At 37.7% G+C, this 14054-nt stretch overlaps 1 protein-coding gene across 3 annotated transcripts in view; it reads right to left on the reverse strand.

The window, feature by feature from the left end:
- The window catches only part of HYCC1 (hyccin PI4KA lipid kinase complex subunit 1), a 436523-nt gene that overhangs the window by 297957 nt on the left and 124512 nt on the right, over positions 1-14054 (reverse strand). For all 3 annotated transcript variants that reach the window (XM_053714139.1, XM_053714141.1, XM_053714140.1), the window contains exons 3-4: positions 8689-8790; positions 2648-2827 (exon numbers count right to left, since the gene is read on the reverse strand). In XM_053714139.1, coding sequence (XP_053570114.1) covers positions 2648-2827; positions 8689-8790 — 282 coding nt within the window. The remainder of the gene's footprint in view (positions 1-2647; positions 2828-8688; positions 8791-14054) is intronic.

Here is a 14054-nt window from a genome sequence, read left to right on the forward strand (position 1 = left end):
AAGATCTTCCTACGTGTTTCATCAGTTTCGGACTTTCTCAAGGGCTGTTACTATCACTCTATTGACCATGTTTGCATCCTAGATTTAAATCTCCATGAGATTCCACCCCTTTGCTCCTCGTCATACCAACACGTGACCCCAGATCATTTATTCCTCAGCAAGTCACGTGAGGTTAACAAACCCTCATGGTGGGCCGGGTTATTCCTAGTTTATACTCCGATTGCTCATCTGGCTCAATCAACTTTAGAGCCTTCCTCATTGCTTTTTGTTAAAATCAGAGTGTCAACATCTTTAGTCCTTGAAAGGTGATCTGATTTAAATAATAAATTTTCAGTTCTTGTCTTTTTACAAAAAATTGACATAAAAATGAAATAGACAAATGTTATAATAAATTATTACGCTTCTACAGACGTATATGGGACCCTTCATACCTCTCATACCAATCAGAGTATAAACAAGGAATAACCTCACTCACCACGAGGCTTTGTTTACATCACGTGACCAGCTGAGGAATGAATGAGCCAGGGTCATGTGATAGTATGACGAGGAACAAAGGGGTGGAGTTTTGTGGATATTTAAATGCAGGCGGCAAGCATTGTCAATACAGTGATCGTAATAGCCCTTTGATACAGTCCACAAAAGCCTGGGCGAAACACGTAGGCAGATATTTACAGATTACCACATTAGGATGATAATTGCATTTGTCACAAGGTGTACCATTTGCCTAACCTCTACCTAGGCAAGACCTTCGCCCACAAAACTGTTTGTGGATGCCAGCGTACCTGACGGCAGGAAGGATCGGTACTATAGTGGATGCTGTGTGGGGACACTGTGTGACAGGGTTTAAAGTTTTTTAATCTTGTACGTGCATATTGATTGTATACATTCCTAGAATAAATATTACCTGCATTTGAGTCTGGGACACACTTGTTTTTTTTTGTGTGTTATACAGATTCTTGATCCTTAGAACTTAAGTTCTAATGTAATGATGGAAATCGCTGAAAAGTTCCACTTTGCATGAATAAAGTATGCTTTTCTCCAGATTTCTACAAGTCCTAGCTCTGTAACCATTGGAATCTCAAACTCCATACTACCAGGGAGAACTTATATCTGTAAAAATGTCAGGATCCTATCTGGTCCCCCATCAGAGATAATCATAAATGCATATACTGTGCACACTCCTAAACCTACCACAGTAAATTGGAATGGGATTTTTTTTTTAAATTGTATGTTGTGTCTGAAACATTCAATTTTGACTTTGTCACTTTAATAAATATTTTACTTAAAAACAGAAAAAAAAAATTGTAATACTCTCTGTTAAGGTTAAAAAAAAAAGTTTAATGTTAACATTTAGGTACTGCCATTCTTATTTATTTCTTATAAAACACACACATAAACCTACAATAAAAAAAAAAGAAAATAAACAATCATAAACCAAATAAGAAAATGGGCTTTACATAAAAAAGGAAGATCATCAGATAAAGATAGTGGAAGTTATCCAATCAGAGAGCAGGGCAAGTAATGAAATCAAATAAGAGGGGGTATTCATATAGTAGTCATTTTATGGTTAGAAAAATAAAGCTAATTTAGTAGGAACTATTAAGATTATTCCACTGTTCCATTCTCCTAACTTTTTATAAATGAGAACAGCTAAAATGTATTCATGATGTTTTAACCACTTATTTTCAAGACTGATGTATACAACTTAATCAACAACAATGGAATGTCAAAATCAATTGTACAAATTGTTTCTGAATGAGACATATGTAGACTGCTAATAAGGCTGTGAATTACACAAACAGTTAATATATATAAAATGTGATCTATACATTTACTGTAACTGCATTAAATTTGGTTATTAGGAAACAGCTGATAGCAAAAATGTTCAGTCAGATCAGCATTTAAAAAGTCTGTTGCTTACATTGAGCAGACATCATGGAATGAATAAAGACTGTAGGCACCAACTCAGATACACACTGCCTACCAGAATGCTTTGCAGCAGAAATGAGGCCCCTTCATGTGGAACATCTCATCTCCAGTGAAATGATGGATATTACCTCCAGGCAACGCAAAGGCAATGTGTGTCCTCTAAGGGAGGCATAAGCAATGTCACTTTTGTTTACGTTAAAGACATTTTACGCTAAACCCTTATTCATTGCCATTCTACCTCAGCTATAAATATATGGAATTAACCCACTTAGGAAAGCTGAACAGCACTATAAAAAGGATTTTTTCCCTTCCCAATAAGAAAAGACTGATGACATTGTAAGATAATACAAAATTAAAAAAAAAATAACTTTAATTTCTTTGAACAAATGTATCTAAAGGTTACAATGTTTAAGGTCGGCCCATATTTATCAGTCTTCGAGGAGGATAAGCCTTGAATTATTTCTCTCCTTCACTTTACCTGTTTTTAACAATTTACTAATTCTAATCATGCAATGCACATTTGCTCGTTATGCCTTCGTTTTGGTCTTCCTATCAGGAAAAAAAAGGTGACCGACTACTCTAAAGGTGCAAAGTAAATATATAAAACACAATCACCCTTTAAACGGAATAAACGTTTAGGTATGTTGTACTAATCCCATAAGTTAAAGTGTTAACAGACGTTGTGTAAAAACAGAAGATAAAACAAAAACCTACTAACCAAATTGTAGACACTGAGGAGAAGCGCCTCAATGCATCCGCTGCTCTGTAAGTCCCTACTGGCAGTCACAGAGAGGTAACACCATATGAGCTCCGGCAGGAACTGAAGGGTGAACTGCCTAAGTCGTTCTTCTCTGCTTCTATAAAACTCAAAGAGCTGGTGGCAGACGGGTTCCAGCAACTATAAGGGAAAGGAATAAAAGTCAAAACATTTGTATATTTTTTATCAGATAAGCAACGGCAAATATATGGTTTCGAACATTGTGTGAAGCAGAGAAAGGGTTAAAGGGACACTATTCTATAAAATGTGTTCCAAATGATTTGTTATACCTACTGCAGAGTATTAAATGTATGGGAAACTGTTCCTTCATGTTTATTTCTGTATTTGAAATATCTGCTATTCTCATTAAAACCATAACCTAGGACATGCACATAACAATGGGCTGAGTCTACAAGTAAAGCAGTCCTGCTAATGTTATGTAATTATGGCTGATGGTGTAGAATAAACACAAGCAGCTATTTCACATACAACAAAATAGCTTTTGTTACTTAAAACATGAAATAAAAAGCAGCATAATAACTCCCAAGGCATTCAATTGTAGCCAAATAAAGCTGCAGTATACATACCAAGAGACAGGTATTGGACAGTAGTTGAAATTAAACTTTCATGACGTATATAGATCTTGCATTTTTAAACAACTTTTCAATTTACTTCTATTATCTAATTTGCTTTGCTTTCTTGGTATCCTTTGTTGAAAAGCATACCTAGGAAGGACCAGGGGAAACTGCTGATTGGTGCCTGGTCAGCCAATGACTAGAGGCATGTATGTGCAATGTGTTCAGCTACCTTCCTATAGTGCAACGTTGCTCCTTTAACAAAGGATACCAAGAGAATGAAGCAAACTTGATAACAAAAGTAGATTGGAAAGTTTAAAATGATATGCTCTCTATGAATCACAATAGACATTTTGGGTTTCATGTCCCTTTAATTAAAGTGAAAGAATGGTCCCAAATTGTAAGGTACATGTCTGCATTTAACTGTTAAATAGAATAATGTTTGCAATATATTTCCCATTAGCAAAAATGCTTCTAGTAAAAATGTTATTACTGTTTCAGTGGCATATGCATATATGCTTTTTGTGACTAGGATAAGGATGCAAACACCATACCTGCCCAGAGCTGTAAGTAGTGTGTATTGCTCCAGTGAAGACATAAAGTGAAAGTTAATCCTAGCATTTTACAAACGCTAGGATTGACTTTTGAAACAAATAAAGGGGACTTTCATTCATGAAGTTTAAGATACTTCATGTAGAAAGCTCCTTTATTTTTCTCAACCGATCGGCGATTTGAGCTGCTAACAAGGCCGACTGCAAAAAAAAAAAATGTTGCTAAGGAGGTGACGTTTTCACCTCTTAGCCAATAGCAGTGCGGTAAATCCGGACTGGCGCCCATGGGAGCCGGATTTACCGCACTGCTATTGGCTAAGAGGTGAAAAAGTCACCTCTTAAGTAAAAAAAAATTTGCCGTGGCATTTGTTAGCAGCTCAAATCGCTGATCGGTTGTAACAAATAAAGGAGCTTTCTACATGAAGTATCTTATACTTTATGAATGAAAGTCCCCTTTATTTGTTTCAATAGTCAATCCTAGCGTTTGTGAAATGCTGAGATTGACTTTCACTTTAATGTCCATCATACAAACCACTGCTGCCTATCCGAGAAGGTGCAATATTAAAATGCTGGTGCACGGGGCACTCAGCATATATGTGTATGCCACTATAAAATAAAAAAAACAAAACCAGATATTTGCTAATAGAAGTATATTGCAAAAATATTTCAGTTTTGACTTTCTATCCTTCTCAAATAGATGACCGTTTGAACGGAAACTTGTATTGTCACTTTGCCAAGCAGAGTAATTTGAGGAATATATAGCGCCAAGTAAAAGTAATGGCTATTTAGATGTAGACTGAGCAAACACACCAAAAATAAATATATTTATTAAAAAACAAAATCAAATAGAAATTGTAATGTACACATTTGCACCTGAACCAAGAGGTCACAGTGCTAAGTGCTTAGAGATGCAGGTCCTGCAGAAAAAGTGTTAAACTCCTATTATGCTGTGCTTTTAAAACAACCTTTTCCATAAACCATATATTTGTGATGCAAATTAATGATCAATAAAAGGTTAGTCGTATGGGTTGCTAGGCTGCAGCAGATTTAAAGTACCATTTCCACCTACTCTTAATCGAGATTTAAAAAAAACAAACATTTTATGAATCATACTACTTATAGGCTTTTTGTCCTGCTGCAGCAGGAATATATTTTCTCCAGTAATAAATAAGCTTATAAAAAATATATTTGTTATTACTGTTAGTTATTAGTTTAAGATTTGTCACCCTTTTTAGGGACAGACAAGGATTACAGACAAAACTTGGATACTAGAATACATTAGTACATCTGATCACATGTGTAAGCATGAAGAAAAAAGCAGGGACAATAATTGCATTAACCATCACTAGTAAGGAACTGTTCATCCAATTGTTTACAGAATAAGAATACATAAAAGAAAAAATGCTGTATTCCACTACAAGGGTTCGCAGATTTCAATCAGGCTTATGACTTAACCAACTGAGGAGACAGATATACATTTTTAGGACAGGGTTTAACAAATACTTTCCCATAATCCCTCAGTCAAACATATGGCCAATAGAAAGGAGAAATTAGAAAAGCAGTAAAGAGAAAGAGTAAGTGAAGTGCAAACCAGTAAGGACGCCAATACTTTTTTATTACAAATATTGTTGTGCATATAGCTTAAAGGAGCAGTAAACACTGTAGATTTGCATAATCAACAAATGCAAGATAACAAGACAATACAATAGCATTTACTCTGAATTTCCAATGAGTAGTAGATTTCTTTCTAACAAATTTGAGTTATGTATATTTCCACTCCCCCTGTACCATGTGATAGCAATCAGCCAATCACAAATGCATATACGTATAGTCTGAATTCTTGCACATGCTCACAAGGAGCTGGTGACAAAAAAAGTGTAAATATAAAAGACTGTGCACTTTCTTTTTAATGTAAGTAAATTAGAAAGTTGTTTAAAATTACATGCTGTATCTGAATCATGAAAATTTTATTTGACATGAGTGTCCCTTTAACATTACAATCACTTTAAGTATCTAAGCTTAATATCCTTAGAGTCCCTTTCAGACTCCCTAGAGGAGTCAGAGGATGAAAGTTCACCTTCGGAAATAGTGAAGGAGGGTGTCAACATCAGACGGTTGTGTATGATTGGCCACTGCAGCTCCAACAGAACTGCTGGTTCTAGATTCAGAGAAACAGTGCTTAACCTTACGCTTCCACAGCAGATTGTAACTGGGCTGAAAATTCATGGGGAAAAGCTGCAACCGCAGATGGCATTTGCGCAACGGGGTCGCAGAGAACATCATGTGCAGGAATAGGAGTCGCCGTTTGCTACTGTAGGACTGGCATATCTGGGCTGAGATATACAGAGGTCTGTGAATCCGCAGAACATCCAGGGGTAGAATAAGTTAGTGGGGAGACCACAGACATCTGAATACCAGGACAACCTGAATGAGACTGCAGAACAGATGTAAGGCATGAGCTGTATAAATGAGCAGGAGGACACACAGTATGTAACCTGCATAGCATGCATTTATTAGAATTAAATGCTCCGTCTGAGGTACCTCCCCATCTCCGTATCAGGCCAAGACTCCTACGCCGGCGCTCCACTCCAAAGCTGTTGCGCACTCACTGCAAGGTGGGGATGGCACCAAAACTGCCTGCAGCGGAAGTCATTGACATGCCCACCGCCACAGGCATTGTGCGTAGGAAAAGTGCTTTCCATATGTCTGTTCCCGTGTCTCCAGACACATTTAACTTGCCATGTATTAACGCTTCTTCCGTGGCAGCCAAACAGCGGGCGTGGGTATTTATAAGGGTGTGAGAGCATGTCACAGGCAGCCCCATATCATCTGACAGTTGTGCATGCTGGGTCCGAACAGCAAGTCAAGACAGAGGACCCGGTGCCGCATCTGAGCGGATCCCTCTAATATGCCCCCTCAGAAAACAACCTTTATCTTGAGGTCTTATGTAAGGCCAAAAAATTGCCTCATAGTGTGTGCTTAATAAAATAAGTTCAATTAACCCCTTACTGGCCCTGTAGTCTTTTTATAGAAAAACCCTTTTTTGGTTAAATGGCAATCTGATTCAACAAATCCTCTCTGTTAGGCAACAAGCCATTCGAGAGGATAGTGCAACACATCAGGACTTACAGGACTTTCCAGAAGGACAGAAGATGGGTAACACAAAGGCAAATCAGTGTAACTAACCCTGTTTGCCTGAAAGGGAAGATAGCATAGTTGAACTGGAACTTTCTTGTGACATCCAGTAGCTAGCACATACCAAAACTCTACTAAGAGCATTACATGGAATTCAACAGCTCCCCTGCTCTCTTTTGCAGAAAACAATCAATTGAGAGCATTAAATCCATAAACTTCAGCAGAGCACCTCTCTCTGCCTACCTCCATAAAACGAGGGAAATAACTACTGGGAGGGCAGGGGAAGTGGGAGGGACCCAATGCTCTGTTTGGGGTGTTTTTGCCTTCTCTTGGTGACCAGGTGAAGTATTTCCCATAGGTTATGAATGAATTTGTGGACTCTCACTGCCATAAAAAGGAAGACGACTAAGCAGTTAATTGGGAAGGATAAAGCTCATGCGAAGAGAAGATAGCACAGTGAGTAAAACATGGGGACAAAACCTTCTTTAGATATATCAGCAAAAGGAGAAACAGTGAAGTTGGAAATTTAAAACTGAAAACAGTTTAAGGTAAAATAATAGAAGGAGCTAAGCAAATTGCAGACAGTCTCAATGATTACTCCTGTCTTCACAGGAAAGATAGTGAAAATAGAATGTCCTCATCAAGGGATGCTAAAGACAATGGAAATGGGCTTAGCCCTAACCTTTTTACAGAGGATGAGGTTTTATTGGCATTATTATAGCGACTTATTAATGGGAATTATATCAGATTATTTAAAATTTGGTAAACAATGTAGTATTGCAGCAAGTATGGCCAGTAGAATGCTTGGTTGTAACGGTAGAGGTATTTACAGCAGAAATAGTAAGGTTCTTATGCCACTTTACAGATCATTAGTTAGGCCTCATCTTGGCTATTATCTGCCATATCTCTAGAAGGCTATAAACAAACTGGTATCTGTGCAAAGGAGGGCTACCAAAATAGTACATGGTCTACAAAAATTAAACTAATAGATTAGGGGAGAGAAGGGAAAGAGGTGATATGGTAGTAACTTAGTAAAGCCGAGGCTGTATTTTTCATTAAAAAAATTAAAAATACAAATAATTCAAGAACAAGAGGTCATGATCAGTGTTCCACCCAAGACCAGTTTTTTTAAGCAGCCCAACAGTGGAACAGTTAATTAGAGCAATTAATAAGGGACCCACACCTTGCAGTCTGCATTGTGTAGTGCTTACGGTTTCACTCCTGGGCTGCTCACAGGAGTAATAAAAGAAATGTAAATTCAAAAATTTGTGATACACTTCCTTTTTTTTTTTTTAAATGCACTCCTTATTGCCCTCTTTTAATGTGATAAAACCTGATAAAGGCTGAACATTTTAATGCTAACCTGATATATAAAGGGTTTGTGTGTGCTCAACATAAGTAAATATTTTTAAGCAATCAACAGAATATTTCTCTATAATTATTGCTACACACAGAAATACAACTAGGAAATGCTTGCAATTGCCTAGACTCACTAACTAAAGAATGTAGAGAGAGAACTATAAGCCCAATGTCTACGTTATGTGAGATACACATTCAAATCTTAGTGAACAAATGTAATATAACAAACAAATTGTACAATTTTGTATACATCTCAAGCAAAAGAAACACTGTACAGGGCCACCTGTTTTACAAAAGAAAACAAAATCTTGTAACAGTTTTTTAAAAAGCTCTCTTTTAGATGCCACAAAAAAAAACTATTATTCCTATAACGCACGCTCACCTCACTCTGCGGCTCCTTGATGACTTCATATAGAGCTGATACCACAGAGGTCTTCTCTTTTAGATTTGCAGAGTAACTTGAAATAGATGCCTCAGGCAATGTCTGAAATGAAAAGATAAATGAAAAACAAATTAGAATGTCCATGTTATGAAACCCAAAATTATTCTTTCATGATTCAGATAGAGCACGTGATTTTAAACAACTTTCTAGATAACTTCTATTTTCAATTTTTCTTAATGTCTCTTGGTATCTTTTGTTGAAAAGCAGGGACATGTGCTTAGAAGCCCTGGAGCACAGTTTTGCAAGAATGTTATCCAATTGCAAGAGCACTAATTCAGTTCTCCAGATGCCTACCTAGCTATATCTTCAACAAAGCATATCATAGGAACAAAGCAAATTTGACAATAGAAGTAAATTGGAAACTTTTTAAAACGTATGCTCTGTCTGAATCACCAAAGAAAATGTTTTGTTTTCATAGCCCTTTAAGTATCGTGTACGGGTTTATATTAAAAAAAAAAAGTGTGTGAACAGGGTGGATACAAATCAATAAGGACATTTATAATCTTATGCTCAGAGGTTTCTGCTCAGAAATTATCACATACTCTTGGTTTTGTAGTTCTCAATACTGTGAATTTGTGTATATGGTAATATCATGCCTCCTCTTCACAACAAAAATCTTATAAAAACATAATTTATGTAAGAACTTACCTGATAAATTCATTTCTTTCATATTAGCAAGAGTCCATGAGCTAGTGACGTATGGGATATACATTCCTACCAGGAGGGGCAAAGTTTCCCAAACCTCAAAATGCCTATAAATACACCCCTCACCACACCCACAAATCAGTTTAACGAATAGCCAAGAAGTGGGGTGATAAGAAAAAAGTGCGAAAGCATAAAAAATAAGGAATTGGAATAATTGTGCTTTATACAAAAAAATCATAACCACCTCAAAAAGGGTGGGCCTCATGGACTCTTGCTAATATGAAAGAAATGAATTTATCAGGTAAGTTCTTACATAAATTATGTTTTCTTTCATGTAATTAGCAAGAGTCCATGAGCTAGTGACGTATGGGATAATGAATACCCAAGATATGGATCTTCCACGCAAGAGTCACTAGAGAGGGAGGGATAAAATAAAGACAGCCAATTCCGCTGAAAAATAATCCACACCCCAAAACAAAGTTTAAATCATATAATGAAAAAAACTGAAATATAAGCAGAAGAATCAAACTGAAACAGCTGCCTGAAGTACTTTTCTACCAAAGACTGCTTCAGAAGAAGAAAACACATCAAAATGATAGAATTTAGTAAAAGTATGCAAAGACCAAGTTGCTGCTTTGCAAATCTGATCAACCGAAGCTTCATTCCTAAATGCCCAGGAAGTAGAGACTGACCTAGTCGAATGAGCTGTAATCCTTTGAGGCGGAGTTCTACCCGACTCAACATAAGCATGATGAATCAAAGACTTTAACCAAGATGCCAAAGAAATGGCAGAAGCCTTCTGACCTTTCCTAGAACCAGAAAAGATAACAAATAGACTAGAAGTCTTTCTGAAATCTTTAGTAGCTTCAACATAATATTTCAAAGCTCTAACTACATCCAAGGAATGCAACAATCTTTCCTTAGAGTTCTTAGGATTAGGACACAATAAAGGAACCACAATTTCTCTACTAATGTTGTTAGAATTCACAACCTTAGGTAAAAATTTAAATGAAGTTCGCAACACCGCCTTATCCTGATGAAAAATCAGAAAAGGAGACTCACAAGAAAGAGCAGATAATTCAGAAACTCTTCTAGCAGAAGAGATGGCCAAAAGAAACAAAACTTTCCAAGAAAGTAATATCCAGCGAATGCATAGGTTCAAACGGAGGAGCTTGAAGAGCCCCCAGAACCAAATTCAAACTCCAAGGAGGAGAAATTGACTTAATGACAGGTTTTATACGAACCAAAGCCTGAACAAAACAATGAATATCAGGAAGATTAGCAATCTTTTTGTGAAAAAGAACAGAAAGAACAGAGATTTGTCCTTTCAAGGAACTTGCAGACAAACCTTTATCCAAACCATCCTGAAGAAACTGCAAAATTCTAGGAATTCTAAAAGAATGCCAAGAAAAATGATGAGAAGAACAACAAGAAATGTAAGCCTTCCAGACTCGATAATATATCTTCCTAGATACAGATTTACGAGCCTGTAACATAGTATTAATTACGGAGTCAGAGAAACCTCTATGACTGAGAATCAAGCGTTCAATCTCCATACCTTCAAATTTAAGGATTTGAGATCCTGATGGAAAAAAGGACCTTGCGATAGAAGGTCTGGTCTTAACGGAAGAGTCCACGGTTGGCAAGTAGCCATCCGGACAAGATCCGCATACCAAAACCTGTGAGGCCATGCTGGAGCCACCAGCAGAACAAACAAATGCTCCTTTAGAATCTTGGAAATCACTTTTGGAAGAAGAACTAGAGGCGGAAAGATATAGGCAGGATGATACTTCCAAGGAAGTGACAATGCATCCACTGCTTCCGCCTGAGGATCCCTGGATCTGGACAGATACCTGGGAAGCTTCTTGTTTAGATGAGAAGCCATCAGATCTATTTCTGGAAGTCCCCACATTTGGACAATCTGACAAAATACCTCTGGGTGAAGAGACCATTCGCCCGGATGTAATGTTTGGCGACTGAGATAATCCGCTTCCCAATTGTCTATACCTGGGATATGAACCGCAGAAATTAGACAGGAGCTGGATTCCGCCCATTCAAGTATTCGAGATACTTCTTTCATAGCCAGAGGACTGTGAGTCCCTCCTTGATGATTGACATATGCCACGGTTGTGACATTGTCCGTCTGAAAACAAATGAACGACTCTCTCTTTAGAAGAGGCCACGACTGAAGAGCTCTGAAAATCGCACTGAGTTCCAAAATGTTGATTGGTAATCTCGCCTCCTGAGATTCCCAAACCCCTTGTGCTGTCAGAGACCCCCATACAGCTCCCCAACCTGTCAGACTTGCATCTGTTGAGATCACAGTCCAGGTCAGAAGAACAAAAGAAGCCCCCTGAACTAAACGATGGTGGTCTGTCCACCACGTCAGAGAGTGTCGTACAATCGGTTTTAATGATATTAATTGTGATATCTTTGTATAATCCCTGCACCACTGGTTCAGCATACAGAGCTGAAGAGGTCGCATGTGAAAACGAGCAAAGGGGATTGCGTCCGATGCAGCAGTCATAAGACCTAGAATTTCCATGCATAAGGCTACCGAAGGGAATGATTGAGACTGAAGGTTTCGACAAGCTGAAACCAATTTCAGACGTCTCTTGTCCGTCAACGACAGAGTCATGGACACTGAATCTATCTGGAAACCTAAAAAGGTTAACCTTGTCTGAGGAATCAACAAACTCTTTGGTAAATTGATCCTCCAACCATGTTCTCGAAGAAACGATACAAGTCGATTCGTATGATATTCTGCTAAATGTGAAGACTGAGCAAGTACCAAGATATCGTCCAAATAAGGAAATACCACAATACCCTGTTCTCTGATTACAGAAAGAAGGGCACCGAGAACCTTTGTAAAAATCCTTGGAGCTGTTGCTAGGCCAAACGGCAGAGCCACAAACTGGTAATGCTTGTCTAGAAAAGAGAATCTCAGAAACTGATAGTGATCTGGATGAATCGGAATATGCAGATATGCATCTTGTAAATCTATTGTGGACATATAATGCCCTTGCTGAACAAAAGGCAGAATAGTCCTTATAGTTACCATTTTGAATGTTGGTATCCTTACATAACGATTCAATATATTTAAATCCAGAACTGGTCTGAAGGAATTCTCCTTCTTTGGTACAATGAAGAGATTTGAGTAAAACCCCAGCCCCTGTTCCAAAACTGGAACTGGCACAATTACTCCAGCCAACTCTAGATCTGAAACACATTTCAGAAATGCTTGAGCCTTCACTGGATTTATTGGGACACGGGAAAGAAAAAATCTTCTTGCAGGAGGCCTTATCTTGAAGCCTATTCTGTACCCTTGTGAAACAATATTCTGAATCCAAAGATTGTGAATCGAATTGATCCAAATTTCTTTGAAAAATCGTAATCTGCCCCCTACCAGCTGGGCTGGAATGAGGGCCGCACCTTCATGTGGACTTGGGAGCTGACTTTGGCTTTCTAAAAGGCTTGGATTTATTCCAGACTAGAGATGGTTTCCAAACTGATACCGCTCCTGTAGGGGAAGGATCAGGTTTTTGTTCCTTATTGTGACGAAAGGAACGAAAACGATTAGCAGACCTAAATTTACCTTTAGATTTTTTATCCTGTGGTAAAAAAGTTCCTTTCCCCCCAGTAACAGTTGAAATAATAGAATCCAACTGTGAACCAAACAATGTATTACCCTGGAAAGAAAGGGAAAGCAAAGTAGACTTAGAAGACATATCAGCATTCCAAGTTTTAAGCCATAAAGCTCTTCTAGCTAAAATAGCTAAAGACATATACCTGACATCAACCCTAATGATATCAAAGATGGCATCACAAATAAAGTTATTAGCATGTTGAAGAAGATTAACAATGCTATGAGTATTATGATCTGTTACTTGTTGTGCTAAAGCTTCCAACCAGAAAGTTGAGGCTGCAGCAACATCCGCCAAAGATATAGCAGGTCTAAGAAGATTACCTGAACATAAGTAAGCTTTTCTTAGAAATGATTCAATTTTCCTATCTAAAGGATCCTTAAAGGAAGTACTATCTGCCGTAGGAATAGTAGTACGTTTAGCAAGAGTAGAGATAGCCCCATCAACCTTAGGGATTTTGTCCCAAAACTCTAGCACAAACTTACTTCACCACCTCCATGGGAGGCAAAGTTTGTAAAACTGATTTGTGGGTGTGGTGAGGGGTGTATTTATAGGCATTTTGAGGTTTGGGAAACTTTGCCCCTCCTGGTAGGAATGTATATCCCATACGTCACTAGCTCATGGACTCTTGCTAATTACATGAAAGAAATAAACATACAGAGATGAGAAATAGACTTTAAAGGCACAAATTTTATTTCATGATTCAGAAAGAGAATACAATTTTCAGATTTCAGATATACTTTTATCAAAATTTGCTTCATTCTCTTGGTATACTTTGTTGAAGTTGAGCAATGCTCTACTGGGAGATAGCTGAACACATTGGGTGAGCCAATGACAAGCAGCTAGCTCACAGTAGTGCATTGCTCCTAAGCCTACCTTTGCTTTTCAACAATGGATACCAAGAAGAAAAAGCAAATTAGATAAGAGGAGTAAATTCGCAAGTGGTTTAAAATTGCCTGTTCTATCTGAATCATTCAAGTTTAATTTTGACTTAACTATCCCTGTAATGCTGTTGCT

Source organism: Bombina bombina, chromosome 5 (genome assembly GCF_027579735.1).
Source record: "Bombina bombina isolate aBomBom1 chromosome 5, aBomBom1.pri, whole genome shotgun sequence".
Lineage (NCBI taxonomy): Eukaryota > Metazoa > Chordata > Amphibia > Anura > Bombinatoridae > Bombina > Bombina bombina.